Source organism: Passer domesticus, chromosome 4, assembly GCF_036417665.1.
Source record: "Passer domesticus isolate bPasDom1 chromosome 4, bPasDom1.hap1, whole genome shotgun sequence".
NCBI lineage: Eukaryota > Metazoa > Chordata > Aves > Passeriformes > Passeridae > Passer > Passer domesticus.
The window spans coordinates 73,317,686-73,335,808 of record NC_087477.1 but is presented as its reverse complement, the minus strand read 5'-3'; the positions used below and the strand labels follow the sequence as shown (position 1 = coordinate 73,335,808).

The 18,123-nt window shown below is 40.0% G+C and overlaps 1 protein-coding gene across 11 annotated transcripts in view; it reads left to right on the top strand.

The window, feature by feature from the left end:
• ABLIM2 (actin binding LIM protein family member 2) overlaps positions 1 to 18,123 on the top strand; it is a 128,875-nt gene that overhangs the window by 34,513 nt on the left and 76,239 nt on the right. For all 11 annotated transcript variants that reach the window (XM_064418766.1, XM_064418772.1, XM_064418771.1 and 8 more), the window contains exons 2-3: positions 1,196 to 1,339; positions 12,929 to 13,112. In XM_064418766.1, coding sequence (XP_064274836.1) covers positions 1,196 to 1,339; positions 12,929 to 13,112 — 328 coding nt within the window. The remainder of the gene's footprint in view (positions 1 to 1,195; positions 1,340 to 12,928; positions 13,113 to 18,123) is intronic.

The following is an 18,123-nucleotide window of genomic DNA, read 5'->3' as shown; positions in this document are numbered from 1 at the left end:
TTGCAGGAGTAGAAAGTACTGTTTTGGGTAAAACTTGCAGCAAGTCCCCTGGAAGAGTGTGTGGGAGGGAAGCTTAGCATCTTACTGAAATACTGACTCCTTCAACTCAGTGGATGTGGAAAGGCCTTTTTTGCTTAAGCCTATTGGTGTATGAGAGATTGCTCCATCTTGACTGGTTGGTGAGTTTATTTTGTAGCTACAATTTAAACTAAATCACTTTGAAATAAGCAATCCAGCCTTTGAGTAAGCATGCCACATTGCAGAAGAAAATGTCATTAAATATGTCATTTACTTGAAATGCTTTATATGCTTTCCTGTTATTAGTTCTTCACACAGGGAAAAAGCCAGATGTGTTGAGTTACAGTAGAGCTCCTTTATAATTAACTGCCTTGGTGTTTCCTCTCTGGACTCCTAAGTACACTGTGATAAAATATTGATGCAAGTGCTGCAGCAGGACTGCAAGAATAAGGTCATATCTCACCTGTTCCACATAGCACATTGAGATGCCAATTTATGCTATCAACAGCACAATAAATGCAATTTCTAATTTACATCACAAGATGGCAGCAAATTTTTAATTCACTTAATTTTCACTAACCTAGATTAACCTAACCTCTTGAAATCATGGTTTCCTTACAAAATGACAGAAAACTCTTTTTTTAATGATCAGATATGTGTGCTATTTACTGGGATGTCAGTGTTTCAGAAGTATTAAAAACACCTACAGAGCTCTATTTCTGCCTTAAAATCAATAAAAAAGGCATTTACTGTGAACTTTAATGATAAGTAGCTCATAGGTAAGAGTTACCAAGTCTCATTAAAGATATTTTGAATAAAAACTATAGCTTTTATCTATATTCATTGATTTCTTGAAGGGAATATATGACAAAGCATTTTTTGAAATTCTGTCAGAGGCTCTCAAGACCTGATCACATGGATTCTTTCTTCTAAAAGGAATTCTGATTTATGTTTGAAGTGTGTTCAGTCAAAAGCTTTCAAACTTATGAAATAACAGGGTTGGCTCGGCTCAGCTTCTTTTGGCAGGTCTTTTCTCCTGTGCTGGCCAATCCCAGAAGTTAAAATGTTAGTCTTCTTGAGCTGATTTGTCCTAGGTGTTAATTGTCATTGCTTGTAGATCTTAAAGAAGATGCATCTATGGCCTTTAAAATGCTCTGCTTTTTGTTTTTCCCTGCAGTTTCACAACCACAGGCTGTACATAGCCAGCTGGAGAAGCCATCCACTACTGCAATTCTCTGCAATACCTGTGGGAAACCATGCAAAGGAGAAGTTTTGAGAGTTCAGAGCAAATATTTCCATATTAAATGCTTTGTTTGCAAAGGTAAGTGTGACTGCTGCTTCTGTGAGTAGGGCATTAACCATGGTGTGTGACTTTAATGATCCTGCAAACTTCACAGGTATCTTTTACAATCCAATCCATGCCTGAAAGAATTTACTGTGAGATCCCTGACTCCTTACTGTAAGATTATAAACATCCTAAGTCCCAAAATGGGAGAATGTTTTCAATGGGTATAAAGCTGTTTATATCCATTTTGGAGTTTGCTATAGATTTGGGATGTCAGGAAGAAGAGCACTTTGGGAGAACAATGCAGGGCTAGGGAGGATGAACATTTGCAGAGAAGCTCAGAGGTTTCCTCTCTCCCAGCTCTCTAATGCATGCCATAAGGTGCACCATGGCCACATCTGTCCAGGTTCTCTTGTGTTGGACTGTGATTAAATTCCAGTGTGACCCTCTGTGCTTTTCCATTATTTGGGGGAATGACTTAGTTTGCTCCAGGCTGGTGCCTGGTGATCTAATATTGTCACATGAATAGCAGAAGGATGGTTACAGGAAAAGGGAATTGTGTGATAAAACACCCCTTTTATAGATACTCGCTTATTTAAAAACCTGTCTGGAAGCTGCTAAGATCTAATTTGTTTTAAATGTGCAAGTGCATAAATGTTAACTGATGTTTACTGAACAACCTGCTTACTCCATTATTAACCAGGGCTTCAAATGACCTTTATTAACCCTTGTAGCTCAGTCTAGAAACATGATCACGTCTCTGGTTCCAGATGTGTTACTGTAACCATTTCTACTCCTGTTTAGAGGAAATAGAAAGAAAACTGTCACTATCTGTTAGCCATACTGATATTTTTTTTAAACCACATGGGATTGAGTAGATACTATTAATATCTGAGGCAATCTTTAATGAGTTAGACTGGACTAAATGTTCAGCTCAATAACTGTGTTCTTTGCAAAATTGCACCACAAGCAAAATAAGCATGCTGCACTTTCCTAAACAGCAAAAATATTTTGGTCATCTATTCAGAAGAGTTTAGTGTTTAAAGCAGAACACAGCCCATACATGCATCTTTTAAGTTCTTTTAAAACCAGCTGTTCTTATGGCAAATTTCACTACTAAATCAGTTTTTAAAACCTAGCTCAGGAAAAGAGCAGCTGATCTGTTGTTCAGGAGTCTTGTCTCCTACATGAAGCCTTGGTAACAGAGGGAATAAGACAGAATTGTACATCCAGTTTTTGGCTGTATAGTCCATCTCCATTTAGATGATGCCAGGTCACCAGCAAAAGCAGCATGTGGTCACTGAACTGATTCACTGATCCCAAATTTAGGCAGTGCAGAGGGCTTTTTCCCACCCCCATGCAGAGGAAGATGATGAATGCACTGCAGAAGCTGCGTTGCCCCTGTCTGTCTGTAAGAGATAAGAAGGAGTTTGTTCTGCTTCTGGCAGATCTTGGATAAAATGAGGAAAAAATCACAATGTTAACAAGGTAGCAGGGTAGCATCTGTCACCCACCTGTCAGTCTCTCAGCTGGCACAGGAGAGTGTCACTCCTCCTTACTAATCATTTTGCTAAGTTTGCCCACATGATTGGTTTCTCTCATTATTTAAATGCCATAATTTCTTTTATCACCTTTCAAGGGTTTCCATCAGTTTTCTGGCATTCTTCTGGTGTCTGTTTTTGTTTCGTTTCTGGGCTTTATTTGTTATTTAAGAAGCATAAATTGCTTTGTCATATGGATTTGCTGTATTGTTAGGTGAGAAGAGCTTTGGAACAAACAGAGCACTGAATATACATTCCACTAGCTGCATAAAAAGAGAAAAAGCAGGTTAGGCAAATGTGACTTTGATTTTTAAATTAATGGATGAAAGAATACAGTTCATGTGTTAGGATTTTTTTTAAAAAAATGGTGTTCTGTTCTGATCAGTCAATCTGCTTTCAGCCTTGGAGGAGACTTTTGTGCCATGACCCCTGCTGTGCACGGGCAGGGTGGTGGCTCTGGGAATGTATTTCTCTTATTGTTGATTTCTCCCTGTGGTGCATTTATTTTGATGTTACTCAGCAATGCAGTTTGTCCTGTCTCACCTCATCCACCAAAGATAGCACATGGAAAAAGGCTGTGTGTCCAGCATCCAGTGCAGCTGCAGGATGTCCAGGACAGATAATCCCATGTGTGGGCTGGCTGCATTGCCCTGCTAAGATGCCTGCCTGCTTGGTTGGCTGCCTCTGTATTAAATCATCTTGTAGCCTTCATCAGAAAACATGTAATATTCATAAAGCTGCAGGAAATTTTGGTTCCTCTCACAGAATTTACGGCTGTACAGTGGTGGAAAATGCAAACTGATAAGGATGACAAATGACCATGGTGTGGTGTCTAGAGGTATTTGAGGTCTGTTTGAATGACCTCATCAGTGACAGATGATGTTACACTGGAAGAAGTTACACCTTTTTGAATATGTGTGAAATTTGAAACTATTTCTTTGATAGTTTTGGATAAATTGTGCAGTTTCAGAGGGTCAAATACATTGAATTCTGTATATCTACTCTTTTTTTTTTTTTTAGGGTAGAAAGGTAGTTTTGTGTATTGCCATTCTGCTGTCTGATTATTCATAGAATGGTTTGGGTTGGAAAGGACCGTAAAGATCACCTCGTTCCAGCCCCCTGCCATGAGGAAGGACACCTTCAACCAGGATGCTCAAAGCCCCATCCAGCCTTGGACACTTCCAGGGCTGAGGCAGCCACAACTTTTCTGGGCTACCTTGTGAGTTTCAGAATGGTAACAGCAACTATATAGATGCCTTTTGCATTCAAATTAAATTACATAACCAAGGAAGGTTAGTATAAGGTCACTAATTCCCATGCAGTTCTTTCATTCCTATCCAGTTCTTCTTTCATTCCCCAGATAATGATTCTAAGCAATTCAAAGTTTTTAAAAGGCGAACAGCTCCTTTATTATTCAAGACTAAGAGACACATCCAGATTAAAAAATTTAACAGCAGTACTGGGAGCATCTGCTAGTTTTGCTCAGTATCAAAGTATAATAGGACCTAGGGAGGTAAATAGGCATTATAAATAAGGTTTATATTCATATCTATTCATATGTGTTATTTCCTGTTCAGCTGCACATCTAATCTGCTAATAAAATTCTGTAGGGAACATGCCATCTAACCTCACTTCAAATTTTTGCTTAATTTTTAGTTTAAAATATATCCCATTTTAATCAGGTTTTATAGAAGTACTGTTATAATGAAGCTGATATCTTTCATATAGTAAGGCAAAGTTTCATCAGACTCAAGGGCTGTGGTTCCCATGTTTGCTAATTCTTTTTTTATTTGCTTACCCCTATAATAAAAGCACCAAGGACTGTAATAAAAAGCACTGTAATAAAATATTTATGACTTAGACTGTCAAATTAAAAAAAATTATGTTGAATATAAACTATTGTGGGGGTGTCAGGTCAGGACTGCATTTAATGGAGTGGGTGGTATTAGACAAATATTAATTTGGAGCTTGCTTACAGCTGTAATTTAGTAGACCCAGTAGAGAGACAGGTTAACATAGAGTTGTAGACAGGTAGATGTAGCTGCTGTAATTATATTATCTTGGGTAGCCTCTTAGATATTTTATAAGGATGGAATTTATCCTGTTTTGTTAGTGTTTGGCAAGTATTTAATTTTCTGTATTTTGATAGTATCCTAATATTTCCAGAGTTGCAGTGACCAATTTAAACAGGAGAACCCACACCGTCTTGCTTAAGACTGTTCTTTGTACATCTGTGAAAAGAACTATAACTCATATCTGTGTCCTTTCCTGGTTTGTTTTGATGAAAGGAAATAAACTTCCAGTCTGAGCCACAGAGGTAAAAACATGACCTGTGTGCTACACCTGCTTCATTGTGTCTCTTACACATCTTGTTTTACCCCCAATCAAAATTGTCCTGTTATGGGTGCAGCACATGCAGTCTTCCCTGCTGGCACAGACAGCAGTTGCAAGTGTACTTTTCCTCCCATTAATTTTCATGAGGTTTTCTTTAATTAATCTGCTAGAATTTAGCACATCGTCAGCTCAGAATGGGGTATGTGGTTCTGGGGATTAATGTTTCTGTGACCCTGCAGTGTCCTGGGAATTGTGAAAAAGCCCAGGTCCGGATATATCACTTCTATATGATTTTCTCAGTAGAACAAGCCACAGAACCCAGAGTTATATCATTTATTGGGAAGTCCTGTTAATGGGAAGGGCTAAGACAAAATATTCAGTGAAAATATTAAAACCATGGAGTAACTTGGCAATAGGAGTTATTTCTTTGTTAGATCAAATCATCTGCTAGGATATAAATATGTTCCAAGCCATGCTGGGTAATCTGAGGGACTCACATTTGAACATAGCTGAGGGGTTTCACGTTTCAAAAGGAGTCACTTACGGGAAGCTCATCTGTAAGATTTCCAAGTCCCAGATTTTTGCCTGGCAATAGCAATTTCTGGTATTTCTGCTGTCATGGGCACTGGGGATTAGTGTAGGGACTCTTATTCATCAGGCACTCTCAGTGACATGTCCAGCACTTCCTGAGTCCTTCAGGAGTTTGCAGTCCCTGATGATATTAACTCCGTGTAACAGGAAAAGCTGTTTCCAGTGTAATGCTCACCAAGGCTGCAGAGTGTGTTAGGTTTAGGGCTGCCTTACCAATGTCATGTTAGCTTGGAAGGCCTTTTCTTTTTATTTCACTGAAATTATTATGATGATAATAATGATCACTTTTGCTGTTAATGTATCAGCAAATGGTTCTATGTTGTGGTTTTGAAACCTGAACTTTAAAATTTTTTATCACTTATATTCTAAAAACAGCTCAATAATTACAGCACGAACAAATTTTGGGCAATTAGTTAACTTGCACTATCACAACGTAATGGATAATTTTCCTTTTTTTGTAGCTATGTTCTTGTTGCAACTTACTTTGCATTCATTAAGAACTTTCTGCTGCCCCTCACATCCTGGCCATACACCCATCACACCAGCACTCTAGCAAAATGGCATATATGTTTCAACGAGAGTCTGATGAGTCTTTTTTAATAGTATTTTTCACAAATTTAATAGATACATCATATTAGTAAAGAATGGTGAAATGGGAGGAATCATGGTTATGAGTACTGGTAAAGGAATATCTCAATAACATTCAATAGAAGGTAGCTAACTACGCACCAAAGGAAGCCAAACCTCTGTTGCTTCTGTTGTCCAATATATTTACTCCTTATTTGCATCCTTCTAATCCATTATAGTAGAAAGGTAAGTACTCACTAAAGGATAGGATTTTCAAATCTATGTAACCTTTGCAGACAGTAAAGATACTATTCATATAAAGAAATTTTGAACATACATAGTTTCAGCCCACGTTAGATAATGTCACAGAATTATTATTATTTTTTAAAAAGCCTGTGAGTCTTTTTAATTACTCAAGTTCTCTTTTGGGTCACGTTTTCTCCATGCAAAAATAATCAGTGCAAGGATGTCTTTATGCAGGGGACGTCCAGACTGTGTGATGCTCTTTCTCTTGAGGACACAGCAGGGATACAGCAGCACTCTGGAGTAGCTGCTGGGCATTTCAGTGCAGTAAGGTGATGTGATCCCTTACTGAGACCCAGAGCGAATTGTTGCCTAAAATTCATCACTGCCACAGTGGTGTTATTCCACCTCCCACTTGCTGCAACTCATTAACACGAGACCATCTGCCATATCTGTGAATAGAGCAGGGACTTCATTTGCAAACCTGGAACTGGCACCCAAAGCGCTGTTAAAAAAACCCTGAAAATATTTGGTGATGTTGCTTTGCATGTTGGGGTTTCTTTAGGGTTGTGGGTTTTATTGTATTTTATTGTTTTTAAAAACCTGTTTTAATTAGTCTGGCTAATGACAGCAGTATTTTATGATAGACACTTAAGATGTTATTAGGTTTAAAATGGGTTAAAGCACATTACCCTGTTTCTTAAATTTCTTTAGCATACTTGTAAATTTTAAATAACCAGATTGAATCCTTAAAACAAGAAATTAGTATAAATGAGACATTTTTTCCAGTTTTCCTGGGTATTATTTTGGTAGTTTGAAACAGCTACATACCTACTGCTCTGAGGACCTTGCTCACCTCTAAGACTATGGGGGATCTTTCATAGGGCAGTAACACTGTCTTTAAGCTGTTGGAAAACTATGTGCTCCAGAAGGAAAATGGAAATACACTTTCCAATGAAAAATTACTCAATGTGTAGTTCACATTTATTATAGGAATCAAGGTACATAGTGCACAGGAAACTTCCTAAACTCTCCTTCATTTTAATTGGTACACTCTAACGTTTTGTCAATCTCGTAAGAGTATTCTGAATCTCACAGGGTTTTCCTGCACTGAAATGTTTGCTCCACAAATTAATTTGTGGGCATCATGACCAGTCTAGCCAGGGAGCTTGTGTAGGTGCTGTACTCTCTTATCCTTTATAGCTTTATCAGTGCTACATATGCATGGTGAAGTGTTGCAGGATATGATATATCCCCACAGTTCTCTGTATCTTTTCTGCTCCTGTAAGTTGTTGGTTTTCTTCCATCAGACCTGTCTGCCTTCCTTCATTTCCTGGGAAATGTCTGTCCAAGACTTTTCCGGGGCTGCATGCTGCTGCTGTTTGCCCTGGATAGTAACAAAATGAAGTGTCATTCAAGTCCTTGAGATTATGGATGGTATTTTAGATATTATTGCTAATACACTACCAATGACTGACAGGCTTGAGCATTCTTGATTTCACAGATGTGTTTGGAAAGACATTTCAATGATCACTCATGCACAGAAGAGTGATTGAATTGTGTGTGGTTTATGTACCCCATTGCAAGGTTCCTTCTGTCCTTCTGCTGCTCACCTGTAGACTGAAGGCTGAGGTGTGAATTAACTAAGAGATGACATTCCCATGCCAGTATTTGTATGGCTAGCAAACTTGGAGCTGGGAAAGACTTCCCCAAAAGCTTTGTGAAAAGCTTATCTGGACTTACCACACCAGACCGTGCAAGAAGGAATATCAGAGTCACAGCCATCTGCTGGAAATGAGCTTAGACTGCTTCAGATTAATTGCAGTCCAGTTTGAACTTTAATCAAAGCTGTAGCAGTGGAAGTTTGCCAGGTGGTTCTGATTCCTTCTCACAGGCATAGTGGACAGGAGAAATGTTCCACATGTGATCATGGACTTTTGGAGAATGGGATCCCAGACTTCAATGGTGGTGTATGAAAGCATACAGTTTAGCTGCCAAAAGAGAATAATATCAGCAGTGTACTACGTGTCATTCATGGGATCATTCTGAGCCAGTGGCATCCATCTCATGGATGGAGGAAAATACCAAAGTGGACATCAAACCACGGTGCTGAGAAAAAAAAATTATTTTCAGGCAGAAAATGGGGGGGAAAAATACAGACTTGATACATGCATGTAAGCAAACCACTTGATTGTCTGGCACGTTGACAGCAGAGCAGCACTGTTGGGATGACAGGAGCTGCAGTGCCTGCTGCTGCTGCAGCCCGCTGCAATGTGCAGCAGCACAGAGAGTGTGGCATCCCCCAAGCAGCTCAGGACACAGCTGGTTTTTAGGCCCAGCATTCAGACAAAAAATTACTCTACTTTCAGTAGTCTCATTTGCCAGCACAGAAAATAGATGCATTTTATATTTGTACACTGCAAATGGAGTACTGATGGCATACAGTAGGGGAATAGCAATGTGCTTGAAGTGCATTGATTAATTGATTTACTGCTATTTATTTTTGTAAAATCATAGCATAATGGAAGGGACATTTAAAGGTCATCTAGTCCAAACTCCCCTGGAATGAACAGCAATAACTTCAACCAAATCAGTTTGCTCAGGGCTCTGTCCAACCTGACTTTAAATGTTTCCAGTGATGGGCCATCTATCACCTCTCTGGACAACCTGTTCCAGTGTCTCACCAGCCCCACTTAAAAAAAAGGTCTTCCATATATCCCTGTCTAAATTGCATCTATTTTAGTTTAAAACCATTACCATTACACGCTGCATAAATTCCAGTGCTTCAGGTGCTGTTGCAGACACCGTCCTAGGGAAAAAAGTAGTCAGTTTCTAAACTAGTAGAGGAACCCCTCACATCTGTATATGAAGTATTTTGGTGTCAGGTAACTGCAAACTGTCTTGAAAAGTGGAATTATCCAGCTTTAAGAGAAGGCACCCTGAGATATCCTCCCTAAAAATGGTGTGGCTATTGTCCCTCTCAAGTCCTATAGCACGTCCAGGTACGGGCTTGCTTCTAAATATCATAAGAAACAAACATTTATTCACTACATAAAAATTCCTCCTAAAGCTTATAACTGCTCAGGAAAAGGCATTGCCATGTATGCAAGATGATTCCGAGACAAGAAGATGAGTTACTCTGTGTTAGTCTCTTCATTAATATAATTACTGTTTTCAGTGCTTTTCTCTTAGCGCCAAGATGAACTCCAGAAACTGTTGAAAACTGTTTCTAGGTTAAAAATAACCCTTCCTCCAGATACTGCTTTTGGAAGACAAATGCTAGGTAGGAGTGGATGTGACATAATGCTAATTTCCTGTCCTAGGAGAGTAAGATCTGGTAGCTGCCTTCAGATATTCTCCCTAGACTTCCTCCAGCTTTCTTTTACTGTTTTCTTGTCTCTGCAGCCTCATCTCAGATGGGCAGTGTCTGTCTCCACATAAGCAGCCAGCAAGGGGAACAGCATCTCACCTGAGGGAAGGCCAGTGGGTCTCTTCTCAGAGCTGCTCTTCTCAGCTTTAAAGCATGACTATTTTAATATCCAATCCAGTATTTAAGTGGAATCCTTATGTTTTTCTCTGGTCAGCTGGGTGTCAAGTTAAACTGGATCAGATGGTTCAGAGAGCGAAGGAGCAGGCAAAGGTTTGTGGCTGAAGGTGTGTCCTGTGGAGCAGAGCTGGTGCTGATGTTCATTCAGCCACTCCTTGCACTGGGGGAGGCTGAAGTGATGGTGATACAGGGGGGGGCTGGTGAGAGGATGCCGAGCTCACTTTTATTTTGAAGTCCTAATAACTTGTTTTTCTGGCTCTCTTTAGGAGAGCAGTTTCACTGCAGGGTTTCCTGAGAAGCCAGGATTAAGTGCATTAGTGCAGACTGCTTTAGTGACAGACCAGAGAGGGGCCAGTACCCTCAGGGTGAGACAGAGTGCCCCCAATTGCCAAACTGTTGCTGACCCCACGTGCCCCAAACCTTGCACCAGCCTCTCTTAGCCACAGTGAGACAGAGCCTGCCTGCCTTCCATTTAGACTGTAAATAGAGATTTGCTTGTGCTTATCTCTCATTTTAGCAGGTGAACAGGGACAAAAGTGTGCAACAGAGCAGTGGCAAATAATTTGTGGCTATGCTATCAAGAAATCTTCCTCTGGTTATGGAAGCCCAGCTGCAGGTCCCTCTGTGATGGTGCACAGCAAAATGTGTTAACTAGTGCCTGTTCTGTAGCCCCAAGTGGCTCTTGGTGCCTTTGTGCAGGTGCTCTACAGTCAGGTGTGCCACAAGCAGCATAAAGAAACATATTTAGGGACATAACTTTTCAGAAATATAATTATATCCTTTTAATTTTTTTCTCTTATGATCCACTTTATGAGTTCAAACACTGTGTGATGCAATTTAGAACTGCTCTGGGGCATCAGTATCAGCTCAGCATGCTGCTCAGCATCATCCTGAATCCACAGCTGAGCTCTGCTTCTGTGACACCAGTAGGTAGTTGAAATAGGCTGAAAGAAACTCATGATATCCAGCAAGTTGTGCCAGATTTTTGTAAAGTCTGTTCAAAAAGCCTGTCCTTCATAAAAATGAGAGCATGGGTGAAAAAGAGAAATGTTAAAGCAAATGTGTTAAGCCTGTGAGACAGAGAACATGAACAATGTGTTTGAATAGAAATAATCTAATCTATGTTGTCCGTGACACATGCAATACCATTGGAATTATTTTGAATTATAGGAAAGATTAGAGCCCATACTTCTTCAGTTCTTGACCAGGCACTAATACAGTTTTAACACACTAATACGTGATTGTTGTTTTCTGACTCCTAGCAATCATGGCCATCTCCAGGGAGAATGATGAACACTGAAATCCCACACAGGGATGAGCCCTCAGAGGGTTCAAAGAGGGCCTTGAGCCCAGGCCTCCTGTGCTACAGTTAACAAAGACTATAAAATGGGGAGGGTGATTGGATGTAATTTTGAATGAGTGATCTGGATCCTCTGCTTTCTTGGGGTTTCTGTGCTGTATGTGTTACTGTGTGCCTTGGGCACCTCTGTTGGACTCTTTTCTTGTAGTTTAGGAGCAAGATGACTGATTCTGACATTGCGAACAGGCTTGGGTGTGAGTTGCCAGGCATTACATTTAGAAACCAAAGTGCCTGTGCTCTCTCAGGTACCTGAGTGTAAATCTCAATCTGGAATTTTAGAAGCGTGGGTACTTCAGCTATTTTGGGACCAAGGCACTGAACACTCCGCAGTCTTTTGTACATGCAACCCAAATTTAATAAGCAGCATTCCCACTCCTTTTCTGTGGGCTGTGTGTGAGTAGTGACACTGCTGTGGTTCAGCATCGTTTGACTGTAAACACCATTTGCTGATGGGAACACATTCCCACAGGAACATCCCCAGGAGCAGAAGTATGTAGTAACAAGTGTGGTGCTGTGACTTGCAGAAAAGGAGTAGTCAGCACAGCAGCAGAATCACCACTTTGAAGTCAAGTTCTCTTTTAAATCAAGTCAAGTCTGTTTTCAAAGATCCTGGTCAATGTGGATGATGGTCATGTTCCACATGTCTGCTCTTTCTATGTGACTTGAGCAGACCATTGTATCTCTCCTTTCCCATCTTATATGTTCTCAAAATTCCAGTCTAACTCCATCCCTGGTGCAAGGAGGAAAACTCCTGAACAGTCTCACAAGCCTTTGGTTAATCAACTTTAACCCTTTCCTACAGGTTTAGTTTAAGAAATAGAAATTGACATTTATGAAGGACTAAAACCTTACTTTTGGCAGGAGCAGATGAACCTGGAGATGCCTCCAGTTCATATATGGTGAGTGATGTTCATCAGGTGAACATGAGAGCTGCTTTAAACTGATTTAACATGTGAAAACTTGCAGCAGTTGCAATGAGCATCAGCCCCCATGTTTAGAGACTGCACTAGTTAACCCTTTTGTGTCCAAGAGGGATATCAAACACCTGTAATCTGTTAGAGATGTTTCTTTGCAACACTGGTGCTTTAGATTGTAAAGGTTTATATCCTTTATGCATTTCTTTTAAGCCCTTAAATATTTTAGGTGTTGTATATTGTAACCCTGAACTTAACTCTTACAGACTTTAACTTTGTACTCACAGCTGCGGCGCTGAGGTTTTTACATTAAATAACTCCAAGCTATTAGTGTCCAAAATGCATGACTGATGTAATTTACTGGAAGGGTAGTGTCTTTCAGATGCACATCTGCTCTGTGATCATAAGCCCATGCATTGAAGTGCTTAAATACTCCACTATGAACCATTCAGATCACAGGTGAAAAATCAGCCTGATTTTAGAGCATTTGTTTCTTGCCCTCTGAATCTGCCTTTTGTCTTTCTGCAGCTTGTGGATGTGACCTGGCTCAAGGAGGATTTTTTGTGAGACAAGGAGACTACATCTGTACTTTGGACTACCAGAGACTCTATGGCACACGATGCTTCAGTTGTGATGAATTCATTGAGGGAGAAGTGGTCTCAGCTCTGGGCAAAACCTATCACCCAGACTGTTTTGTGTGTGCTGTCTGCAGGTAGGTTTTCTACATGAAGTTGTGTTTCTGATGGCAGAATGCCCTGAATGCCAGACATTCTAACCTATAGCCTAGAGACAGGGTTTTCTTTAACTCACTCCTTAAAAAATTGCACAATTAAAAAGGAAAAATAAATCTGTAATTTTGAGTGCCTCCCTTTTTTCCAGCAAAAACATGTATTTTTCTTTTTTATGTTATGTTATGTGTGATGTTTTCAAAGTACTTTAGAAACTTCCACTATCTTTGTTGTAAGATCTTTTGCCCCAAGTGTTATCTGATTTCTCCGGTGTCTGCTGTTTGGTCATTTTTTGGCCTGAAGTTACAAAGAATTCCAGTGCCAGTGGCTGAATCCTCAGCAGGCTGCTACTAAAGCCCAGTGTAGTCCAGTGGTATCATTTCCCATATGGTTCCCAAACTCAGCAATACAAGGGACTGATGTCATTTTGACCTGCATCTTAAACCTCTTGTGTAGAAATAGCACAAACACATCTATTGAGGACTTCATGAAGAAGCTTGAAGTGCACTAAAACCTTCAAACTGCTGTTTTATCAGTTTGGAGCAAATGGAAGTGCTGCCATGGTTTCTCTGGCTAAACTTGAGCTTTTAGGAGTACAAGAAAAGCAACCCCACTTTGAAAGGGTTTCAGAGCCCAGTGAGGCACTGGTGCTCAGTTTAGGTGCTCTGTGTGCTGGTGCCTCATGCAGGGGACTCTGCAGTCCCAAACCAGCATGGCCACGTCACTGTGGCTGCCTGCCAGCCCAGCCTGCCCTGCCCATGGAGCTCAGGAATCCTCTGGTGCTGATACAGGAGCAGGATGGCAAATTCCAGAGCAACTGTGGCTCCTGACAGAATCTCAATTAAATGAAGCAATTGCACAAATAATAATAGTAGCTATGATAGAGGGGACTCTGAGATGGTCAAGCCTTTATTACATTAAATTCTAAGTTCTGATCTGTTCAATAGCAATTTTTCCTTTTGGATACTTAAAACAAATGTGGAGAGTAAAGATAAGACGAATCCTAAAATTATTTTATTTTTTATTTTTTCTTTTAATAGTAAAAGAAAATTACTTCAAGTGTATCTTAATAATTAACTGCTGGCTGCCCATGCTATTGGCCTGCAGCCTGGCAGTATTACAGCTCTTCTAGACACGAGCAGAGCTAATTTTTGGTACCTTTATTCTCAGCACTTGTACCTTCTATAAAGTGAGGTACTCCTTCATTTAAGAGAAATCAAAAAACTGGTTGATTCCATTTTGCTGGCTAAACATGCTTGTATCCTCAGTCACACCACTAGACCTTAGCAGAAATGTATTTAACTGTTTATTACTTTACTTAGAAACTACCTACCTTGGGTTTCAGGCCATTGGAAATACCAACTCCTTTATTTAGTCAGTCCTTCCACTGATAGTTTAGAGCTTTGTGATACAGTTTATTTTGTCTCCCTGGAAATTTGGAATAATTTTTCCTTGTGACTAAAACATTTATTTTTTTTTTAAATTTAACAATTCAGGTGAGTTAAATTGCAACACTGTGAAATTATTCATGCTGCAAATACAATGTGTGATGACGATGTGTTAAAGCTTTTTTAAATGAAGTTCCTGATACAATAATATATCATATAAAAAATAAAATCAGCGATGTTCTGTATCACTAAAGAGTTGCATTAAATGCTATTTCACTGTTTCTAGTCTTTGAGTAGAGAGACCCAGATCTGCTTCTGTTGCTTTTCTTGGAAGGACACACAAATTTATATTGTCTTCATCAGAGCCAGCAAATGCCCTGCTGACTAGCAGGATTCAATTAGTGTCTCCCAGGGGGGTTGTAACACTGATTTGTGGTGCAGAGCAGCAGAAGAATCCTGTCATGTGTTTATATGCTTTAAATCAGCTTCAATTACCCCTGTCATTGCAAGCCAGACATAACCTGTGTTTTTTATGGGGAAGGGCGTCCTATCTAAACATCATCAGCATTTATTTTATTGAGTGATATCCTCAGTAAAAATAAGGTTGGTAGGCTGTAAAGACATGTTGTTTAAGCCAGAAGAAGGAACTTTTTTGTTCATTTAGAAAACAGTAATGATAAAAGAAGGGGGGAAATAGTGTAAAGCTCTCTGGCTTGGTATTTCGCTTAGTGGGAAGAGTCAGGAGAACCATTTGTGCCCTCATTTTTTACAGATGGGAGGAAACCTTAAATACTGCACCAAGCCACACTGTCAGTAGTAGCTGGTGGATGATGCCAACTGCATTTGGCATTAGCTTTTAGAGCCAGACTTTAACGTGGGTGCTGTGTTAGAAATCTAACCTCCAGAGTGGTGTGAATTTGGGAGGTGGTGACTGTGTGCCAGTGGGGCTGATCTGCTCTCATGGAAACCAAGCCAGGCCCTTCAGCATGAAAACTCTGGCAGCAGAAGGCATTTTGCACTCATGACACATTTCTCCAGAATGCTGCAGGATCGTTAAATTCTTTGAAATGAGCACTTCTGCAACCCCTATTTCTGTAGCTGCTGAAGTAACACTTCTAAACTGTTTCTACATTGCATAGTAAACCAGTGCCAGTAGCAAGTCCTTTTTATCCACTTATTTTCAGAAAAGTTAAGGTTTGAATAGAAACATGTGGGAAGTGTATGGTAGCATCAATGGGAAAACCCAGCTAGCAGGAGCAGTGGGGAAAAGTCAGCAATCCAAGCCCAGTTGTCTCCTGATATTACCACTGTTGGATGCCACATGGCCCAGTGTCACAGGGAGCTGTATTCCTTGTACCCTTTGCACTGCACTTCTAACCTGCTGCCCTCCCCTGTGAAAAAGCTGGAGTGTCAGGAATCCAGCTCATCCCTGGGCATCTCTTGGGAGTCAGATGCTGCTGCCCAGGGCTGCCACAAGCTAAAATCTGGAAAAAAATTAGTATTCAGAGAAAAACTGGTAGAAATACAATATATTGTGCCATCCTATTTGATTGTTTCTCTCTGTTGTTTGTTAACCAAGGGGCTCTTAAAAAAAATCAGGTTCCAGTTGCGTGTTTGCTCTGCTGGAGTAAAAGATTAAGGGCTTAATCCCTTCTTCTTCCAGTGCTGTTCATAGTCTAGTGAAACCTTTTTTCTGCTCTGGTGTTTTGTGATGATAATGCCTAAAACTAAGAATGAGTGGAAAAATAACAACATAGATTGAAAGCTGTTGCAGATTAAATGCTTATTCTGAATTCTCAGGAAGTGGCTGAGCAATCTTCTTATAGCTTCATTAATTGGAAGGAGCTGTGTCCTCCAGAGGGCTGCCAAAGACACTTCCTTCAAAAGCTTCATGTGTTTGTAAAAGCGAAATAGAAAGAGGTAGAAAATTGAGGTTGGCTGTTGCAATAGAAGCTTAGTTTTATTAAAATTGTGCACATACTTCTTACATGGCTGTCACAGTCAGGACAGTTTGGCTCTTATGTAAGATAGGAAAGGGCAGGACATTGAGTCTTTCAGAAAGAAATGGGTTGTCATATCTGTGATAATAGTCTGAAAATAGAATTTTCAGGAGATGTCTTAGTGTGTTAACAAGTCCTATAGATTTAGTAAGCATATATAAGATGTATGGTCCATCTAATGTGGTACCTAGAGTACATTTTCTGTCACTTGTGGGCTGCTGGTTCACTGAATACTAAAAAACTGGGATTTGATTTTATGGGTATTATTGTAATTAGTGAAACTGAGGGGTTGGTGTTTATGTACCCAGTTGGAGGAGTGTATGTAAGAGTTAACCCTTTAGTTTCAGTATTCTTGTACTTTAAAGTTGGAAAAAAATTGTGGCATGTAAATGATAAAGAGAGGACAACTTGAGCCCTAGGTGGAGGATAGATTAGCACATACATCCCAGATTAATAAGGAAACAAGTTTGTGTTTGCTTTATAGAATTTTTATATTTAAATTTTTATGAGCTCAGGAAGTTTTCTTTTAAAACAGCATCTTGACAGAAGCTTAATATGTGCCATGTAGAGGTGAACAGTATGTGGAGAAAGAGGCAGATACATGTTCTTCAAGGGGTTGCCTGTCAAATCCAGCTATAAAACCTCTTTCAACCCATTGATACTTCTACTGTCTTCAAGAAGGCAATTCACTTTGGCCAGGCAGTTGAGTATAAAAAATGAGAAAGCTGAAATTCTTTTCTTTTTTCAGCAGAAGATTGTGTAGTCCTACATATATAACACGGCTACTTCCAGAAAGAACTGACATCTTTTGTGTATGTATGTCTTAAGATATTAGGAGAATACTGAGAATTAAAATTCAAATTCAGTTTCTCCTTAAACATAGCAATCATGACAGAGTTTTTGAATATGCTAAACCTTTTTATTTGCTCAATTTTTTTAGTGCTGCTGAATTTGGAAAGGGTTTGGTTTCTACTTAAGCAGTACCTGGTGCTTCTTAAGACATCTCATGAAGTGGTCTCTTCATCTCACAACCAGTCACCCACTGAATGCTGCTAGGTATTGTAGAAACCTACAGGGTGTTTGAGCCTAGGATTTTGTAATCAGCCTGAGTGTTCTTGGAATTTTGATTTTAACCAAATACATTTATCAATATGTGGTTCTTCCTGAACAAATGGATGGTGGTGTGCTGCTCTTCAGGTTTAGGTCTCCTGCTCTTTAGAGGAAGGGTCTGGATGGCAAGTCCTGTGAGGAGCACCTGGGAATACTGGAGTTGTTTATCTGGAGAAAAGGAGGCTCAGGGGGTACTTATTGCCCTCTGCAGCTGCCTGAAAGGAGGTTGTAGTGAGCTGAGGGTCGGTTTCTTCTCCCAGGTAACCAGCGAGAGGAAAGGAGTAAATCTATTTGTGTTGTGCCCTAGGAGGTTCAGATTGGATACCAGGAGAAGGTTCTTTGCTGAAAAGGGGGTGAAGCATCAGAACAGGGTGCCCAGGGAGGTGATGGGGTCACCATTTCTGGCAGTGTTCACAAAATCAGTAGACATGGCACTGTGTGATGACATGTGGTGGTGTTTGGTCAAAGATTGGAACTTGATGATCTTGGAGGTCTGT